At 35.9% G+C, this 19,376-nt stretch overlaps 1 protein-coding gene across 1 annotated transcript in view; it reads right to left on the bottom strand.

Moving 5' to 3' along the window:
* Positions 1–19,376, bottom strand: part of ITFG1 (integrin alpha FG-GAP repeat containing 1) — a 327,184-nt gene that overhangs the window by 223,644 nt on the left and 84,164 nt on the right. The window contains exon 7 of the mRNA XM_027620347.2: positions 3,936–3,997. Within this exon, the coding sequence (XP_027476148.1) occupies positions 3,936–3,997 (62 nt within the window). The remainder of the gene's footprint in view (positions 1–3,935; positions 3,998–19,376) is intronic.

Below are 19,376 nucleotides of genomic sequence, written 5' to 3'. Positions count from 1 at the left end.
TAACAAAAAAATGAAAATTACAGGACAATAACTCTGATGAACACAGATGCAAAAATCTTCAACAAAATATTAGCAAACTGAATCTAACAATACATAAAAAAAATCATTCACCTTGATTAAGGGGATTTATTCCAGGGATGCGCAGGTGGTTCAATATATGCAAATCAATCATTGTGATATACCACATTAACAAGAGAAAGGATAAAAACCTAGTAGTCATAACAACAAATGCAGAAAGAGCATTTGAGAATGTACAGTATCTATTCATGATAAAAACTCCCAACACAGTTGTTCTAGAGGGAACATACATCAACATAAGAAAGACCATATATGAAAAACCCATGGCTAATATCATTTGCAATGGTCAAACACTGAGCTTTTTCTCTAAGCTCAGGAACAAGACAAGAATGTCCACTCACCACCTTTATTCAACATAGTACTGGAAATCTTAGCCACAGCAGTATGACAAGAAAAAGAATAAGGTATCCATTGGTAAGGAAGAAGTAAAACTTTCACTATTTGCACCATGCCGTGACACTCTCTCTATATAAAACTAAAAATGTACCAAAAAACTACTAGGACTGATAAATGAATTCAGTAAAGTCATAGGATACAAAATTAATATATAGAAATCTGTTGCACTTCATACTCTAATAATGAAGTAGCAGCAGGAGAAGTTAAGAAAACAATTCCAATTACAACTGCACCAAAAATAGTAAAATACCTAGGCATACTTAACCAAGGAGGTGAGTGACCCACACTCTGAAAACTATAAAACACTGATGAAAAAAACTGATGATGACACAAACAAATGGAAAGATACTCCTTGCTCATGGACTGGAAGAACCAATATTGTCATCATGTCCATACTACCCAAAGAAATCTAACAGATGTAATGCAATTCCTATCAAAATACAAACAGTTTTCACAAGACTAGAACAAACAATCCTAAAATTTGTATGGCACCACAAAAGACCCCAAATAGCCAAAGCAATCTTGAGAAAGAAGAAGCAAGCTGGAGGTATCACAACTGCAGATTTCAAGACACAGTATAAAGCTGTAGTAATCAAAACAGTATGATACTGGTACAAAAATAGGCACATAGATCTTTGGAAAAGAATACAGTCCAAAATTAGACCCACAATTAATCTATGAAAAAGGAGGCAAGAATATATTATGGGAAAAAGTCTCCTCAACAAATGGTACTCCATAAACTGGACAGCTACATGCAAAAAGAGTGAAACTGAACCACCTTCTTACACCATACAGAAAAATAAAATAGATTATAAGGACCTAAATGTGAGACATGAAACCATAAAACTCCTGAAAAGAAAATAGGCAGTAATTGCTTTGACATTGACTGTAGCAACATTTTTCTAGATATGTCTAGAGAAAAAGCAAGAGAGAGACAAGAGAGACAAAAGCAAAATTAAACTATTGAGACTATACCAAAATAAAAAGCTTTGAACAGTAAAGGAAACCATCACCAAAACAAAAGGCAACCCACTGAACAGGAGAAGGTCTTTGCAAATGATATCCAATAAGGGGTTAATATCCAAAATATACACATAACTAATATAACTCAACACCAAAAACCCAAATAATTTGATTAAAAAATGGGCAGAGGGCCTGAACGGACATTTTTCCAAAGAAGACATAGATGGCCAACAGACACTTAGAAAGATGTTCAACATAACTAATCATCAGGGAAATTAAAACTGCTATTAGATACCACTTTATACCTGTCAGAATGGCTAAAATCAAAAACATAAGAAATAACAAGTGCAACAAGTGTTGGCAAGGATGTGGAAAAAAGGAACCTTCTGTGTGTTGATTGTAATGCAAATTGGTGGGGCCTCTGTGGAAAATAGCATCTAAGTTCCTCAAAATATTAAAAATAGAATTACCATATGATCCAATGATTCCATTATTGGGTATCAACCCAAAGGAAAAAAAAACACTAATTTCAGAAGCTATAGACACCCCTATGTTTATTGCAGCATTATTTACAATAGCCAAGATATGGAAGCAACCCAAGTGTCCATTCATAGATAGATAAAGAAGACGTAGTAAATATACACAATGGAATATTACTCAGCCATAAAAATGAATGAGATCTTGCCATTTGCAATGACGTGGATGACTCTAGAGGGTATAAGGCTAAGTGAAGTAAGTCAGAGACAAATTTTGTATGATTTTACTCATATGTGGAATTTAAGAACAAAATGAACAAACACACAAAGAAAACAGAGACAAATAAAAAAACAGCCTCTTATATACAGAGATGAAAACAGTATTTGCCAGAGGGGAGGTGGGTGAAGGGATGGGTGAAACAGATAAAGGGGATTAAGAGTACAGTTACACTGATGAGTACTTAGAAGTGTACAGAGCTGCTGATCCATGACACTGTACACCTGAAACTAATATAACACTGCATGTTAATTATACTTAAATAAAAAAAAAATAATCTAACCTAGGGAAAAAGAAAATCAGCCTAGGCTGAGCGGACATCAGACACTTAAAAGTACTTAATAATTTTATATACACCTTATATTTATGTGTAATGAGGTTTTTTATCCTCCAGATGGATACAGATTAATCAAAATGAATGATTTTCTCATTTCTGATGCCTCAGGTTTCACTTTAGGTGTTGTTTCCAAGGCCACCTAAAAACAAATGTCCCCAGCAGGGGGAGATTTAATTTACAGTAATTATTAAGTATATAACAATCATATTCTATCATCAGTAAAACAAATATAATTACATTTTTTAAAAAGTAAACAAAAATAAATCTTTCTGGTTTCATTGTCCTTCTCCCTTTTCTCATGTTAAAAAAAAAAAAGGATAAAATTGCTTACTGTAGAAGTCGCATTTAGAAGCCCTGATCTTGTCTACACATAGCTTTTCCACTCATCTGAGTTTTCTTCTATGAAAAAATTTGAGTCATGACCCACATCACTGACTATGCTTTAAGAGATGGCTGATAATGAATTTCCTTCCACAAACTGTATGGTATATTTTTTGGGATCTGCTTATTTTTCATCTGTATTTTAATAAAAACCTATAAAATGCTATAGGTTCAATTTGGATTGAATAAAATACAATCATTAGTAAATAGATGGGAAATCAAGAGATCTAAAATTAAAATTTGTTAAGTGTCTACTGTGTGCCTGACATTTACACACATTATTTTATTTAATCTTCACAAACATTATATGAAGCACTCTTATTTCTGTTTTGCATATGAGGAAAGTGAGGTTTAAAACTTGACCATTACTTAATGGATGTCAGTCAGTTGGCCAATTTCGCCTGTCCTCAAATTCTGTCTTCTATTATGTAACCTGAAATTTAACTTTAAGATTTGGAGTGTTTTATTCTTCATTAATTAATATTTCATATAATCTACATCAAGCTAAAAGTAAAATAAAATAAAATCATGACATTAGTTTGGGAATCTTCACCTTGCAATTAAAAAAATACATATATTGGGAAAGACTCCTTAATCCTGGTCAAGTTGGCAGTAAGTTTAGTGTGTGTTGTTCTTGTTTTTTATATAAGCCTGAAGCAAGGAGGAAAAATTAGTCTTTTAAAAAGGGTTTTCTTCAATAAACCATCATGCTGACAAATTAAATGACAGTCACCTCTCTCAACAGCTGACAGCCTAGCAGGGGCCCTGTTAACATTCGCATTAGGGCAGACTGATTGGTTTAATTGGCAGTCATGCCTAAAAACCTGCAGAGGAATTGATGCTGAATGAATCATTTCCTTTAGCAATATTCAGCAGTTTGCAGCAATGCAACCAAAGGCTCTTAAAGTTGTTTTATTTATTGCTGAAACCAACCGACCAAGTGATTACTTTCATTTTATATTCTAAAATTGTGTGCTTTTATTGAAAGCCATCATTTTAAAAATGCTTCAAAGAAAAGATTTCTTACCACATTTTCCCATATCTCAAACTGGAAGGTATTAGAGGCAGACAATGTCGTGAGGAATAAATCTAGAAGGAAAATAATAGAATTGTAAGTTTTGTTACTGATGTATACATTTAAAACAGGAAGAAATGCAATATGTAAAAACAGTTATTAAAAGAGTTGTACTTAAACATATTTTAAATTATATTTTAAGGAGCTTGATCCTGTCAAAGAAAAGAAAGCAGATGATGCTGTAATAGTACAATTAAAGAAAATGAATTTAAAGGGAGCATTTGGTATTACTCCCTCAAAAGCATTCTTTACTTTTAAGAGCAGTTATGTGTACTAACCTTTTTATCTTACACATTTGTATTTTAAGGCAACTATATGTTAAACAAAATATTCAAATCAGAATCACATTGTGCTTTCTCACCTAAAAGCTCCATTTCCCTGTATCTTGTAGTTGGGCTTAAGCATTATTTTAAATTACAGTATCATAGCATCCAAAATCTTTAATACTCATGTTAAATGATCAATAAACTGTATTTCAAATTTTGAATAGAATTATCTTCATATATTTCAACTAAACAAAATTTGTTTTATTGGAAAGTACAAGATTTTTAATATAATTTGTTGAAAAATAATAGGTTTACAGTCAAATCTAACATCCTATTAATACAAAGGCCAGATGAACTGCAAATCTATTCTAGCAGCAGTATTTATTATGTTTGCATAATGGCAATTTTACTTAGCAAATACATAAAGTTTCAAAATGATGAGCTGACTCATAAGAATATTAAAGTAACATTCTTTTGTGCTTTAAAAAATGGGAATTACTCAGAGTGAAATGCAGACCATGACTATTTTAAAGAAAAGGTTTTTTTTTGCCCCATTAAATATGTTTAAGAAAACTATTCTTCACATTTTAATGTGTTTTTTTGTAGAGCTTTCATATGAGTTTAATGAAGCTAATTTATGTAATAATTATAATAATTTTCATAGAAATCCCCAGAAAGCTAGGTAATTTCTTCATTGTTATAATTAGTTGTACTCAAACTCCTGATTCTAAGTAAGTGGAACTATTCTTTTTGCTAATACATCAAATCTCTGCATTTATTTTTACCACACTAAGGATGCTTTGCCTGTGGATATACAAATGTAGTCTTTTATGAAGGTAACTTCTTTACTCTGTCAAACACACACTCCCAATGAAATGTCTACTTCCATACTCATCTAGGAAAACTCCCAAACAATAACCTGAGATTTGTGAGATGATGTAGCTACAGCCAACATCCTCTCCTTCTCCCATGTACCCTCCACACTGCCATCAGCATGATGAAAAAATAAAAGTGCAAATTTGATCTCATTCCTTCTCTTCTAGGATCTCTTCTCCCCACGTGAAGAAGCTTGTTTAGCTAAGTTTCCATGCTCATTTCCGGCTACTCTCTCAGAAGAAACTGACTCTCTGTAGTACCCTTTTATGTTATAGCTGTGTGATGTCCCCACCATTCCTGAGGACCTTCCTTTCCCTAGGTATAGCTTTCCCTCCATTGTTATTCCACTATGATATCTCAATTGATATGGTTATTACAGATCCTATGATATTCCAGTTTCATATCTTTCTTGAGCTTCTTGAGGGGAGGAGTCATTCCTAATTGGTTTTTGTACCTCTGTGGTTTCTATGCACTTGAATATGTGCCTGAATGACTGTTTTACAACTAAATGATACCATACACACACACACACACACACCACATATATACACATAAACATGTCTATAGAAATATATAAGAGTGTATGTGTATATATATATGGTATTTAGTTATGTAATATATGTATGGTGGTTCTTACAAATTTGCTTGGACTGTCTACAGTTACTCCATTACATCTTTAAAAAGTGTCTTGGGAAAAGAGGGGTTTTATGTTAGAGCATTTCATTAAAAATAAGTATGACTGATTATAGTGACTCCTGTCTTAGGAATGTTCAAAAGCTGTTAATTTTTTTTTTAAAGATTTTATTTATTTATTTGAGAGAGAGAGAATGAGAGATAGAAAGCACGAGAGGGAAGAGGGTCAGAGGGAGAAGGAGACTCCCTGCTGAGCAGGAAGCCCAATGTGGGACTCAATCCCGGGACTCCAGGATCATGACCTGAGCCGAAAGCAGTCGCTTAACCAACTGAGCCACCCAGGCACCCAAAAGCTGTTAATTTTTATCTGAAAATGTGGGTAATCAGCATAAAAAAGTGATTAGGGATTAATAGCCACAGAGATTTCTAAGAATCACTTAGAGCCATGTCAGTGCAAACTCTGAGCTATTTGAAAGAAGTAAAGATGGACAATTACACTATTATTATATAACACAGGTGAATTTGTTCAAACTGAAAACATTACAGTGTTGAAATTCTGAACGCATTTGTGAATAAATGAGGAGGTATCTTTCTGACAAGGGATCACAGGCTCGTTGCCCTGATAAGCCAGCTAGCTTTGTAGGATTGGAAGAGCTATTTTGTTACCACGAGACCAAGCGGGGATAGTTAGAAGGGAGGGGAGGGTGATTACCAACAATCTATCATCATTCCTGGAAAAACAACACAAAATGTTTTTTTCTGTTGGCATTGCACTAGTCTCAATACATTTGCATAAAGGGTGATAAATTATGAGCTTTCTGCTCTTCCATTCATAGTTAGAAAATTTAACAACTATAACCACAGTGTTTGCTGATTCTATTTTCATAGCTTCACGAGGTATTTATTAAGATTTTGAAATATAGTAAAGTGAGATGAGGGATTGGAAGTACCTTGTATAACAGATAAAAAAATTCATTTCACAATTCAATTATGTAAAAAGGTTATAGAAAAAATAAATGATGCATTATGTGGAGAAATAGAGACAATTAATAAAAATTCAAGATGAAATCATGCCTCTGACTTTGAATGAAATAAGAATGAAATAACAGCTAGAAAAAAAAAATTTAGTCAATAAAGCAACCAAATTCTCACCCCCCCTACATGGGTAAGAGTAATTCACACAATATAATGAAAGGAAATGTACCCAATGAAACTGTAACAGATGCTGTGACATGCCACCCAGACCCCCTCTGCATGAAAGACTTATTCCTTCAGCTTGCTGGAAATGCGGCTGGCAGACAGCCCTATGCAGTTGTTCTTTCTGAAACAGCTTTGGGTGAAAAGAGCTGCCCTGCCAAAGGTTCATCCCTTTCTGCACTAGCCTGCATTCAACAGTCAGTTCAGAGAAATAAAGGCTAGAGCCCACCATCATTCAGGACAACTCTGCAGGGCCACAGCACATTCAGAAGCCCAAGGTCTGGTAAGGCTTTTATCTGACACTAAATCATAGCCCAATCTGCTTCCTTCCCATTTCCTCCAGCAGTACTGACTACAAGAACACTCCCTAAAATTAAAATTCTTGCACACTAGTTTCCATTTCAGAGTCTACTTCCTAGGAAATGCCATCTGCAACCGTTGATACCAAAAGTGACTGAGAAAGCAAATACTAAGATTTTGGAGTTGGATCACTTCAAAAGTGGCTGCTAATAAGGATTCTTTCAGTAGGGTTAAGCAGTGCACAGATGGCCATACTATCTTTTACTGGTACTATTGGGATGTTATTGTGGTGGAAGGGAATGCACTAGTGGGTGTGGTATTTCAGGCTTTTTGAGAAATATGAGATAAACACTAACTATAAGCATAATGGAATTAGATGGCTATTGCTAAGCTTACCTGAAGAAAGAGCGGAGAGACACAAACGCTAAGCACGACTGATGAGAAAGTAAAAGCCATGTGTCAAAGTCAGAGGGCTTCTTGGGTAGCATCTAAAGAGGTTCTCATCTCCTGCAGTAGGAGGGCAAAAATGAACTGAAGACTAAGACCAGGATTTAATGGTAAGAATAGAAGATCTCCCAAGAAGGTTAAATTCTCAGCCTAAGCCGGTCTGCTATGTTAACTGGGAAAGAATGATACTTGATTCATGAATTAGGAACATCTGGGTGATGAACCTGAAAGTCTTTAACCCTCAGATTCACCCGAGCCATCAAAGCTTGCATAAGTGGCCCACTCTTCACTGTTAAAGGCTGGCATTCACTCCTGTTTGAAAATGGTGTTTCCCCTAAAGGCTAGTGTTCTCTCTTGTTTAAAGATGATGGAGAAGATTCTGCTACCATTGGGCAACATGCTCCGGATTTCCTACAGTTTGTCTCATCTTCTCTCCTGGCCACTAGGCCACAAAGTGGGGTTACGTTACAAAATAATCTGGCCAGGAATGTGATGTACACATAAGGGAAAAAGGAACTACAGCCTGAATTAAGTCCAGGACCTAGCTAACATGTAGTGGCAGGAGCCAGGAGAGTATGCATGAGACTATATTCTGAGAGTGCTTGAACAAGATAGGGGTAAGGGGTGGGGCAGGGAGAATGAGATGTGGAGTGGGGTAGGATAAAGAGCTGGGGTTGGCAAGGTGATTACATTGGATCCCTTCCATCCTAGAAGAGGCAGCAATTCATTTTACAGGAGTAGACGATACTCTGGGTATGGGTTTATTCTTCCTGTCTTGAAAACTAAATTTTTAAAATGCTAATAAAAATAGTATGATAACAGTTGAGATCACTGGTATTCACCTGAAGAAATAATCCTTAACAAAAGATCATATCATGAGTTAGTGAAAAATTCAGGATATAAACCCCAAACTCAATTAAATCCTTTTTCATTAGACTATTGTAACAAGTAAAATAGTGAAACTATTCCATGCACATGCACTTTCTTCCCCGGAAAATACAGACACATAGTTTAGTAAGTGTATACAAAAACATTAAATGGTATTGCTTCAATTATCTCCATTCATAGCTTGAAAGGATTAAGCTACTGCATTTTTAAACACTGCAAAGTGCTGCACAGCCTTCCCTTCAAATGAAAAGCCTTCTGGTTAAAGTTGGCATCAAAAGGAAGCCCACTTAGGAGTCCTAAAAACTAAAATTGGAAGTTTGACTATGCAGACTAAACCATGTTAGGAAAAATCCAAACAAAGCTTTATGATTGTGATCAAAGTTTAAAGTTAGATGGTAATGGGCACCTAACACCCTTTTGATACGCTATGCAGGAAGGAAGAGGTTAAAAACTGTAATTTCTAGCACTGTATCCTTTCAGTGTGAAGTCTTGATGTTTGAAAAAAAAATTCTGATGGAAGTTTTTAAAAAGTATTCATAATGTCATTTAGAATTCCTGCATGAAGAAATTCTCCTTGAATGATGAAAGTCACTATATTTCCAACGGAGTAAATACTGTGGTTCATTTGGAAAAATACAGTTTATAAGACATTTTTAGTATTTTCTGGAAGCTTCAGGTATTTCCACAAAGAATGGTTCAAAGCAGTATCACAGTTTGTGCTGTTTTAATCTTGAGCCTGGAGGACATGCCAAGCTCATGTTTACATCTGCTCTATAGTACTGTCCAGTCTTTCTTAGGTCTGGTTATATTAGCGAAGATGAGCATAAGTGTGTAGAATAAAAATATCTTTCCTCTGCTTCCACTTGTTCATAGAAAAGCACACTGAAGTCCACATGACAGCTGAAGTTGTGAAGAAAATGGGCTCTTCCCCTTCCCAGCAGCCCTCAGAGTTCAGAGGTCATCAACTCACATGCTGTAAGGCATGAGGCTCCAACATAAATAAGTTAATGGGTCCTGGTACAATCAAGATGATCAAACAATAAAAAGTCACAGAGCACAAAAACCGACCATGGATCTCAGGATGGATGAGATGGTGGGAAGTAGTGACCTAGATGAAGCAACAAGAACTGACCAAAGAAGACATCAACTAATTAGCTCCAGGCAATTACTGTTATGGAAATATGGTTTTTAAATACGAAAAATTATATTTTAAAAATATTGAAATCTAATTCAAAATATGTTAAGCATTAAGGGCAAAACACCAAAACATTTCTTCAGGCTCCAGTTTTAGCCAGAGGTACTAGATTGAAACCTCTGATAGGCTACTGCTTTGCTTACATATCTGTGAGCAGAGAACCAACCCTACTTCCTATATTCCTATGTCAAATAATACTCCCAAATCATATTCTGTACAGATGCACTAAATTTAATAAGATATGAGGAATCTGTTTAAATGGGTCTCCATTCACAAAACAATGTTTAAGGAAGATGTATAAATTTCTAGGAATCATTTTTCAAATTTCATTTTTTAAAGATTTTTATTTATTTATTTTAGACACAGAGAGAGAGAGAACATGAGCAGGGGGAGGAGCAGAGGGAGAGGGACAAGCCCAGTTCAGGGCTCTATCCCACGACCCTGAGATCATGACCTGAGCTGAAATCCAGAGTCGGACGTTCAATGGCCTGAGCCACCCAGGTGCCCCTCAAATATTTCTTTTTAAGTTCATACCCTTCTATCTAGACTTCCCTTCCCTTTCTTTTTCTCATTCTGAAGCACTGGGCCCCAAATGAAGATTCACTATACTCGGCAGAGAGCTCGGACTACCTCAAACTTAACAGAGTGTACACAAGATACAGAGAGACTTAGACACCATATTCTGGAACACAGGCACACATTATAAGACTGAAAGCCCTCAATCCTGGGTAAACAAGAAACAACTCCCATATCCACCTTCCCTCATCAGTCAAATCATTATCAGAAGTCCTTTTGTTGTAAGCAAAAAAAAAGATTGGATTTATTTAGTTCAGATTGTGGAGGAACACAAGAATCTCCGGTGAAAACAATAAACTTTAAGTAAGTAATAGGCTGCTGGCAGCAAATGATGAGGGAGGCCTAGTAAGACCTTAAAATTGAATGTTTAAGGGGATTATAATTTCTATTTGAAGAGGACTATTAACAAATGAAGAATGGATGTATTTCACTGACATTTTTACTATGGGAAATTTATTTTTCAGAACTTGTATGTTGAATTTTTAAGAGAAATGTAATCAAGGTAATTATAAGCTAATGATCTTCAAAGTCTCAGCAGTATTTTGAATTCTAGTGTTTTATATATATCTTTCAACTGAAGTCACATATTTCCTCTACTCCTAAGAGGTCAGAGTCTTAAGGAACCTGGGGGAATTTGCAGTTTTAGTGTCTTTAATCTTGTAATGTTTTGATGGGTGAACAAACATTATGATTTAAAATTCCAATATGAGAAGACACTTCATCTTTTAGAAGAGTCCTCTATGTTCCAGAAGGTAAAGAATTCATTAGAGATGATAACACTTAATGATGGAAAGACCTGGAGAACAGGGACTTGGCATTAATCACCACTACGATTTTCATATTTTCCATCAGCTCTCAATAAAGTAAGTTTACTTGAATGAAGGTTTTATAACACCAATTTTAGAACCGCATTTGCCCTGATGTTTTTTCCTCAGGGCAGTCAAGTCAGCCTGCATCCATTTGGTTTATACAATAAGGCTACCTACTTCCATTTGTCCCTTTCATTCCAGAATTCTGATCCTTTATTACCGTTCCCACTTATGTCTTATTTACAAATTTATAAAGATGTCATACTTGCCAATTGCTCAATAGCTGCCTACACAGCACTAACATGGCATGTTGGATTTCTGAATTCTTACTTCCTCTGGATAAAAAGATTGTGTGTCCAGGAAACAACAGATGTTGGCAAGGATGCGGAGAAAGGGGAACCCTCTTACACTGTTGCTGGGAATGCAAACTGGTGTAGCCACTCGGAAAACAGTATGGAGGTTCCTCAAAAAGTTAAAAATAGAACTACCCTACAAACTAGCAATTGCACTACTAGGTATTTACTCAAAGGATACAAACATACTGATTTGAAGGGGCACATGCACCCTGATGTGTATAGCAGCATTATCAACAATAACCAAACTATGGAGAGACCCTAGATGTCCATCGACTGATGAATGGATAATGAAGTTGTGGTGTATATATATATATATATATATATTCCACACAATGGAATACTATTCACTCATAAAAAAGAATGAAATCTTGCCATTTGCAATGATGTGGATGGAGCTAGAGTATATTGCGCTAAGCATACCATATGATTTCACTCATATGTGCATTTAAGAAACAAAACAGATGAACAACAGGGGAAAAAAAAGAGAGGCAAACCAAGAAAGACTCTTAACTAAAGAGAACAAAGTGAGGGTTACTGGAGGGAGTGGGTAGGGGATGGGTTAAATGCGTGATTCGTATTAAGGAGGGCACTTGTTGAGATGAGCAATGGGTGTTGTATGTAAGTGACGAATCACTAAATTCTACTCCTGAAACCAATATTACACTGTATGTTAACTAAGTGGAATTTTATTTATTTTAAAGATTTTATTTATTTATTTGTTAGAGAGAGAGAAAGAGAGGGGGAACAAGCAGGGGGAGCAGCAGAGGCAGAGGCAGAAGCAAGCTCCTCACTGAGCAAGGAGCCTGATGCGGGACTCGATCCCAGGACCCGAGCTGAAGGAGGACACTTAACCAACTTAACCAACCACCCAGGCATCCCATTAACTAAGTGGAATTTAAATAAAAACTTAAAAAAAAAAAAGAGCAACCATATGTGTAGACTTCTGTGTAGAAGCAGAAATAAAAAAAGATTGTGTGTCACTCTCTACTGATGTTAAAGGACTGTTAAGGGACCTTAACTGTATCTTTTATGCATTTCTATCTCCTGAGTTGTTTCATTTTTAATTGAATTCTTAATTTTCACTACATGATGGGCTCCTACTCAGGGGGTTTGGGTTAGAGAAGAAACCTGTTTTACTCACAAAAATAGTGGCTAGACATTTAAAATAAAATTCAACCTGAAAGTAATTTATTTCTCAAGTGGCATGATTCAATCAAGGCGAGGAATGCTCTAAAATTTATGAGTAGCAGCTGTTGGTCTCTCTGACAATGGCTATGTCAGACTGAACTGCAAACGCAATATATATGGTCAGAAAAGTTTAGCAGATTATTCCTCCTGTAAGTCCACGGGCAGGGCAGTTTAGCATACAAAATGAGTTTTTAAAAATGATTTAAACTCATGGTCACTCAAAAGCAAACTTCTAACAGTAGGCAGTTATGCCCCATCCTGTTTTGGAACTCTTGATTTGTGTGCTGCTTTTCTTCTTACCTGGTGTCAGTCTCCTTCTAAGCACCAGAGAGGAACTTTCTATACACTAGGATAACAGTGGCCTTAATGAGAGAATCCATCTATATGGTTTCTATGCCTCACATTTCTGGAACATCCTGGAAGGGAATATTTTTGCTAAATCTAGAGCAATGTAGTGATAAAATGCTTCAAGTGTAATAAATTCCAGTAAGTTGGAAAAAGTAAAGCAAAGCATTAACCTTTCTGGGCTTCATTTCTTTGCCTATAAAATGATGTGGTTAAACTAAATGATCTTTAAGATTTCTTCCATATCATATCCACCCACTCGTTCAACATCTTTTGAGCACATCCCATGTGCTTGGCACTCAATTAGGTATTAGATAAACACAAATGAGGCATGCTCCTTTCTTTTGAGGAACTTTGTCTGTGAGGGAGACAGATGTGGAAATGGACAAATACCATGTGGCAATGGCTCTGCTAGAATTACGATCGTGTGTGATGGGAAATAAGTTGACAGAGATACTGCTTAGATGAACTTGAGGAGGGCTTCACAAGAAGGTGATGTTTGTGTGGTCAGAAACTTAACAGGTAATTACTTTCAGAAGTTATTTAATACTCTTATCAGTGACTTGCTAATACTATCAACACACGGTATTTTATAGCATATAAAACTCCACATATACAGAGTAAGTTAAAACCAAACAATGAAATCATTAAGAAACTTCAGGTTAAAGCAACTGATTAAAATAATGAGACACACTCATGGCCTCTCCCTCATTCAGAGACAAGTATTAGGCAAAGCTTATCTTATTGGTGTAATGTACACACCAAGTACACCTCACAATTATAAAAACTGCTCATATACCCATTCCAGCTATACAAAATCTGAAGTTAAAGATAATTCTGTAGGAGGAAATAATTTCCTCAAGAATAAGGAATTGATTAAAGTAGTCCCCAAACCTCAGATGTGACATTACAAATGTATTTCTCATGAAGCAGAAACAAGTACAGTATGATTAAACATAAAAATTAAGTGCATATTAAATGCATTAAAGCTTCCTTTCAAATAGCTACATGAAATAATTTAAAAAACTTAGTGTTACTCCAAAAGTACATCTTTAATATGGAAAGTGGACAGCTGTAATGCAAATAGTAAACCTTATAGTGTCTATTAAACCTCTAATTAGCCTTCTTTTAAATCTGTCTTCTCTGCCTGTTATAATAGTAGAATGTTATTTATAGGTCATGTTAAGAGTGCTCACATCAATAAGAAGAGATTTAACCTTTCTTTTTTAATGTCAAAGGGCCTAACATGAGAATCAGAACTTCATCATTTAAAACTGAAAACCCAATTAAAACACTGTGCCAAAAATAAAAAAGGAAAGGTTTGTTAAGCCAGATAGGGAAGTTCTAATGATGTTTTGTAAATTTGTCATATTTACTTACAGAACAATCTCTAACATGCCAGAATAATCCCATATAGCATCCATTATAAAACATCATCCTGAAAAAGCCCCACCACAAAATGTGAACAACTAAATTCAAGCCCATAGGCTTAAACAAAAATCACAATTTGGCATTAGGATGGGCTCCTTTTAGGTTGGCAAATGCCTACTAAATGTGAAAGTTTCATCTTTGGATGGCAGCATGAGGAGTTAGTGCCATAGACCTGTTCCCCAGGAAAACAAGCATAACTGGGAAAAATCATCTAAAAAAACCCACTTTAAGTCTCTGGACATTGTTGTAAAAGCCTATAGCAGATGGAGAAACATCCCTTTAAAAAACAAAACAAAACATAACAAAAAAACAACTCAGTAAGAGTAGTGAGAATCTGCTGCATAAGAACCACAACCAACTCTCTCTGTTTCCCTCCTAGCTCAGTGTGATCGAAACTCTGCTTTAGGCAGGTACAGCCAAAACAGAGCCTTTCTCCCCAGCTACCAATCAAACTATTCCTCTATAGCAATCTATTCTTCTAGAGTAACTAAGGGTTATGGCATGTTCTTGGGAGAGGCAGGTGCCAGCATTTTTCATCTCCCCCAGCAATGTGTTGCAGAGGCTAAATTTCAAGCGAGTATAGCTGAGATATCAGGGATTCTCTTCTTCAACTCAGCCCCCACTCACAGGATGGAGGATCTTCCTTAGGCACAACACATTTAAAATAGTGGTGTTCTGATCATCAGCATCCTAGCTCATTTGTAGGCTGTTGGTTCATGCTAGAGAGGTAAGCCAAGAAGATCAGAAGCTACCACCCTCAACCTGTGCTCTCCTAAAGCAGGTGTGTCTCTCAAAGAAGTACATCACTGTCCTGGCTCCCAGGTTTGGAGCCATGGACCAAAGATTTTACCCAGGAGGAGAGGGAGGCTCTACACAGAGAGCTCCCAAGCTCTTGTCTAAGGAACTGACTCTATTTGAAACAGAAAGTTGGAAGTTCAAGCCCAAGGGCAAACTCAAAACCAATGAAAGAAAAGCAATTAGAGGAGGCTGTCAGCTTCATAAAAGAAATATCCTAAACCACAGACTGGATAGCTTAGCAGAGAGAACTAAGGAAAGAAGAAATAAGAACCTGCCTGGGGTCTAAATAGCCTAAAACACTGACCTAAAAAACTAACCTGCAAAGGAGTCCAAACTTAATTATATCAGACTATGGAGGAATTTATGCCCAAGGTATCGTTGAAAATAACACAGCGATCAGCTGGTAGTTAGCCTAACAGTTGAGTGTGATCAGGGAAAGAGACAAAGAGAGCCCTACTAAAACTACTGTCATCCAGGGTGACTGTGCACACATCCAAAGCCATAGCCTCTGAGGAACAACATCAGCCTACCAGTAAAGGGAAAAGAAACAATACATAGAGAGAAGCAGAGCTATAAAAGTAGTGGCACTGTCATTTTAGGACAACTGGAGCTGAGATGCTCAGGAAGTAATATGGAAGGTCACCTGGTCCCCAGAGTCCCTGGATCTCTAACAACAGCCAAGGACACATCCACCTAATGTATCTGCTCCTTTTCTGACTACATCATACTTCAGGTTGCCTGAGCCTTTATTCCTCTAGCATAATTAGATAATCAGTGGTGTAATAATATGTAGCACACACAATACACTATCCAAAGGGCTGTGCTGATGTCAAAATGTTCTGAGAGCTCAAGAGAAGGTCCTTGGTAGACTGGAGAGATCCTGCAAGAATGAGAGGCAAAGAGGAAACAGGCAAGTTTCATTTATTATAGTGCTTATAGGATTGATCTTTTCGAGTGTATTCACAGTTAAGAGTGACTATGGTGGTTAACATAACACAATCAAATAAAATTAAAAAAAGATAAAAAATGAAAGTCTATATTAAAAAAAAAAGAGTGACTATAGATGAGAGGATTATGGGAAGATGGTGGAGTAGGAAGCACCAAGAATCTGTCTTCCCACCAAGAAAACAACTGCACTGGCAGAATCTGCCTCATGTAATTATTTCGGAATTCTGTAGTCTATCAAAGGTCTTACAATTTCCAGAGGAAGACATGGATGGTAAACTACAGTTAATTTTGGTCTATTTCAGCTCCTAGCTCCTAGTTATCAGCCACCCACCCCTCATCCCCAGTTCCATGGAAGGCAGTGTGCACCTCCTTCTGAAGCAGTATCAGCACAGTGTGAAGAAGCTGGGACCTTGTCCTCCAAATACTGAGGATCTGTTCTCTGATCACTGACTGCTGCTTCTGAGGTACAGGCAAACAGGACGGCAGCCATTGTTCTTGCACCCCTCTTGTTGCACCCCCCACTTCCAGCTGAAATAACTTCCAAGGGACTTAAAAGGCTGGTCCCCTGACCCCCATTTTTCTTTTTCCCAATTTAGGAACCAGACATTAAGGATGACATTAAAGAGCAACTGAATATATGGGAAAAATTAGAAAGTGACCACACATGCTCAGGAAAAGGCACAGCCCCATAAAAGATTTGAGAAGACCTTAAGTTTATACCTCAGGTTGACTCCTGGCACTGAGAGAGCCTACAACAGTCAAAACCAATAAACAACAACAACAAAAGGTAAGCTCTGGGGAAGGGAGAGAAACTAATTTCAAGAGTTAGAACATTTATTAGATTCCAATATCTAGTGTTCACTAAGAAATCACAATGCATGCAAAGAAAAAGTAAAGTACAGCCCATTCAAAGGAAAATAAAATCAACAGAAACTGTCCCTGAAAAGATCTGGTGGTAGATCTAGTAGACAAAGACTTTAAAAAAATCATCTTAAAGATGATCAAAGATCTATAGGAAGATGTGCAGAAAGTCAATAAAACAATGTTTGAACAAAATGGAAATATTAATAAAGAGACAGAAAACCTAAAAAGAAACCACAATAAAATTTTAGAGTGAAAAAGTATAGTAAATGAATGAAACATCTACCAGAGGAAATTAAAGGCAGATTTTAGCAGACAGAGGAAAAAATAAAGCAGTGAACTTGAAAGGACACTGGAAACTATTGAGTCTGGAACAGAGAGATACAAGACTGAAGAAAAGGGCATAGTCCCTAAGGGGCCTGTGGGACACTGGAAGTTTCACAAAGAGAAGGAAAAGAGGGGCAGAGAGAAAATATGAAGAACTAATGGCCAAAAACTTCCTTAATTTGATGAAATACATTAATATAAATATCCAAGAAGTTCAATGAACTCCCAAAAAGATGAATTCAAAAGGAGCCACACCAAGACATTGTAATCAAAACTCGTAAGACAAAGTTAAAGAGAGAATTTGACAGCAATTAATCACATACAGAGGATCCTACGTAATATTAAATATTTTAATCAGAAACACTGGAGGCCAAAAGGGCAGCACACCGATAAGCTCAAAATGCTAGAAGAAAAAAAAAACTGTCAACCAAGAATCCTATATCCAGCAAAACTGTCCAACAGTGAGGGAGGACTAAGACATGCAGATAAATAAAAGCTAAGGAAGTTCATGAACATTAGACCTACTCTGAAAAACTTGTTTCAGGGAGTCTTTCAGGAGGGAATGAGAGGACACTAGACAGTGACCTGAAGCCATATACTGAAATAAAGATATTAGTAAAAACAAATACAGAAGCAATTATATACAAGCTAGTGTTTAATTTTTTAACATTTTTAGTTTTTAATAAGCTAGTGTTTTAAACAATGGTTTGTAACTCCACTTTTTTTTACATGTTATAAAAGAATACTAATTGTTAAAAAAATCTTTCTAAGAGCTAGTACCATCGTTAACTTTGGTTTATAACAATGTATTTTATTTTCTATATAATTTAAGAGACTAATGCATTTACAAGAACTATTAATTTATATTTTTGGTCACATAATAAAGATGCAATTTTGTGAGATCAACAACTTAAAGGGGTAAGAAAAGAGCAGTAAAGGAGCGGAGTTTTTCTGTTTTTGAAGTTAAATTGATATAAATTCAAATTAGAGGATTATAACTTTAGGATGGTAAATGTAATCACCATGGTAACCACAACAGATATAAACTGTATACAAAGAGAAATGAATTTAAATATTCCACAAAAGAATATCAACTGAACACAAAAGAAGAGCGTAATTTAGGAAATGAGAGGCAAAAAAAGCTATAACTCATATAGAAAAACAAACAGTAAAATGGTGGAACTACGTCCTTTTTTTATCAGTAATTACTTTAAATGTCAATAGATTAACTTTCCAAACAAAAGGCAGAGATTCATAAAATGAATAAAAATATGACACAATGATATGCTGTACAAGAGACTCACGTTAAAGTCAAAGTCACAAAAGAACTGAAAGTAAAAGGATGGAAAAACATATTCAATGCAAATAATAACCAAAACTGAGCAGGAGTGGTTATACTAATATTAGACAAAATAGACTTTACATCAAAAAAGGTTTCAAAAAATAAACATGGCTATACGAAAACAATGAATCGTGGATCACTACGTCAAAAACTAATGATGTAGTGTATGGTGACTAACATAAAATAAAATAAAATAAAATAAATAAATAAATAAATAAAGTAAAATAAATAAAATAATAAAATAAATAAAATAAACACGAACATTATCTATTCTTAAAATGTGCAATACAGCAAGAAGATATAACAGTCACATTTATTCACCTCATAATGGACCAGCAAAATGTGAAATAAAATATGAAGTACTTTTTTAAAAAAATATTTTATTTATTTATTTGACAGAGGGAGACACAGCGAGAGAGGGAACAAGCAGGGGTGTGGGAGAGAGAGGAGCAGTGAGTCCAATGTGGGGCTTGATCCCAGGACCTTGGGATCATGACCTGAGCCGAAGGCAGACGTTTAATGACTGGGCCACCCAGGTGCAACCCCCCTTTTTAAATTTTATTATGTTATGTTAGTCACCATACAATACATCATTAGTTTTTTTTTTTTT

The sequence above is a fragment of the Zalophus californianus genome, chromosome 17, assembly GCF_009762305.2.
Source record: "Zalophus californianus isolate mZalCal1 chromosome 17, mZalCal1.pri.v2, whole genome shotgun sequence".
Taxonomy (NCBI): domain Eukaryota; kingdom Metazoa; phylum Chordata; class Mammalia; order Carnivora; family Otariidae; genus Zalophus; species Zalophus californianus.
The sequence above is the reverse complement of the archived record's forward strand: the minus strand, read 5'-3'. Positions and strand labels throughout refer to the sequence as shown.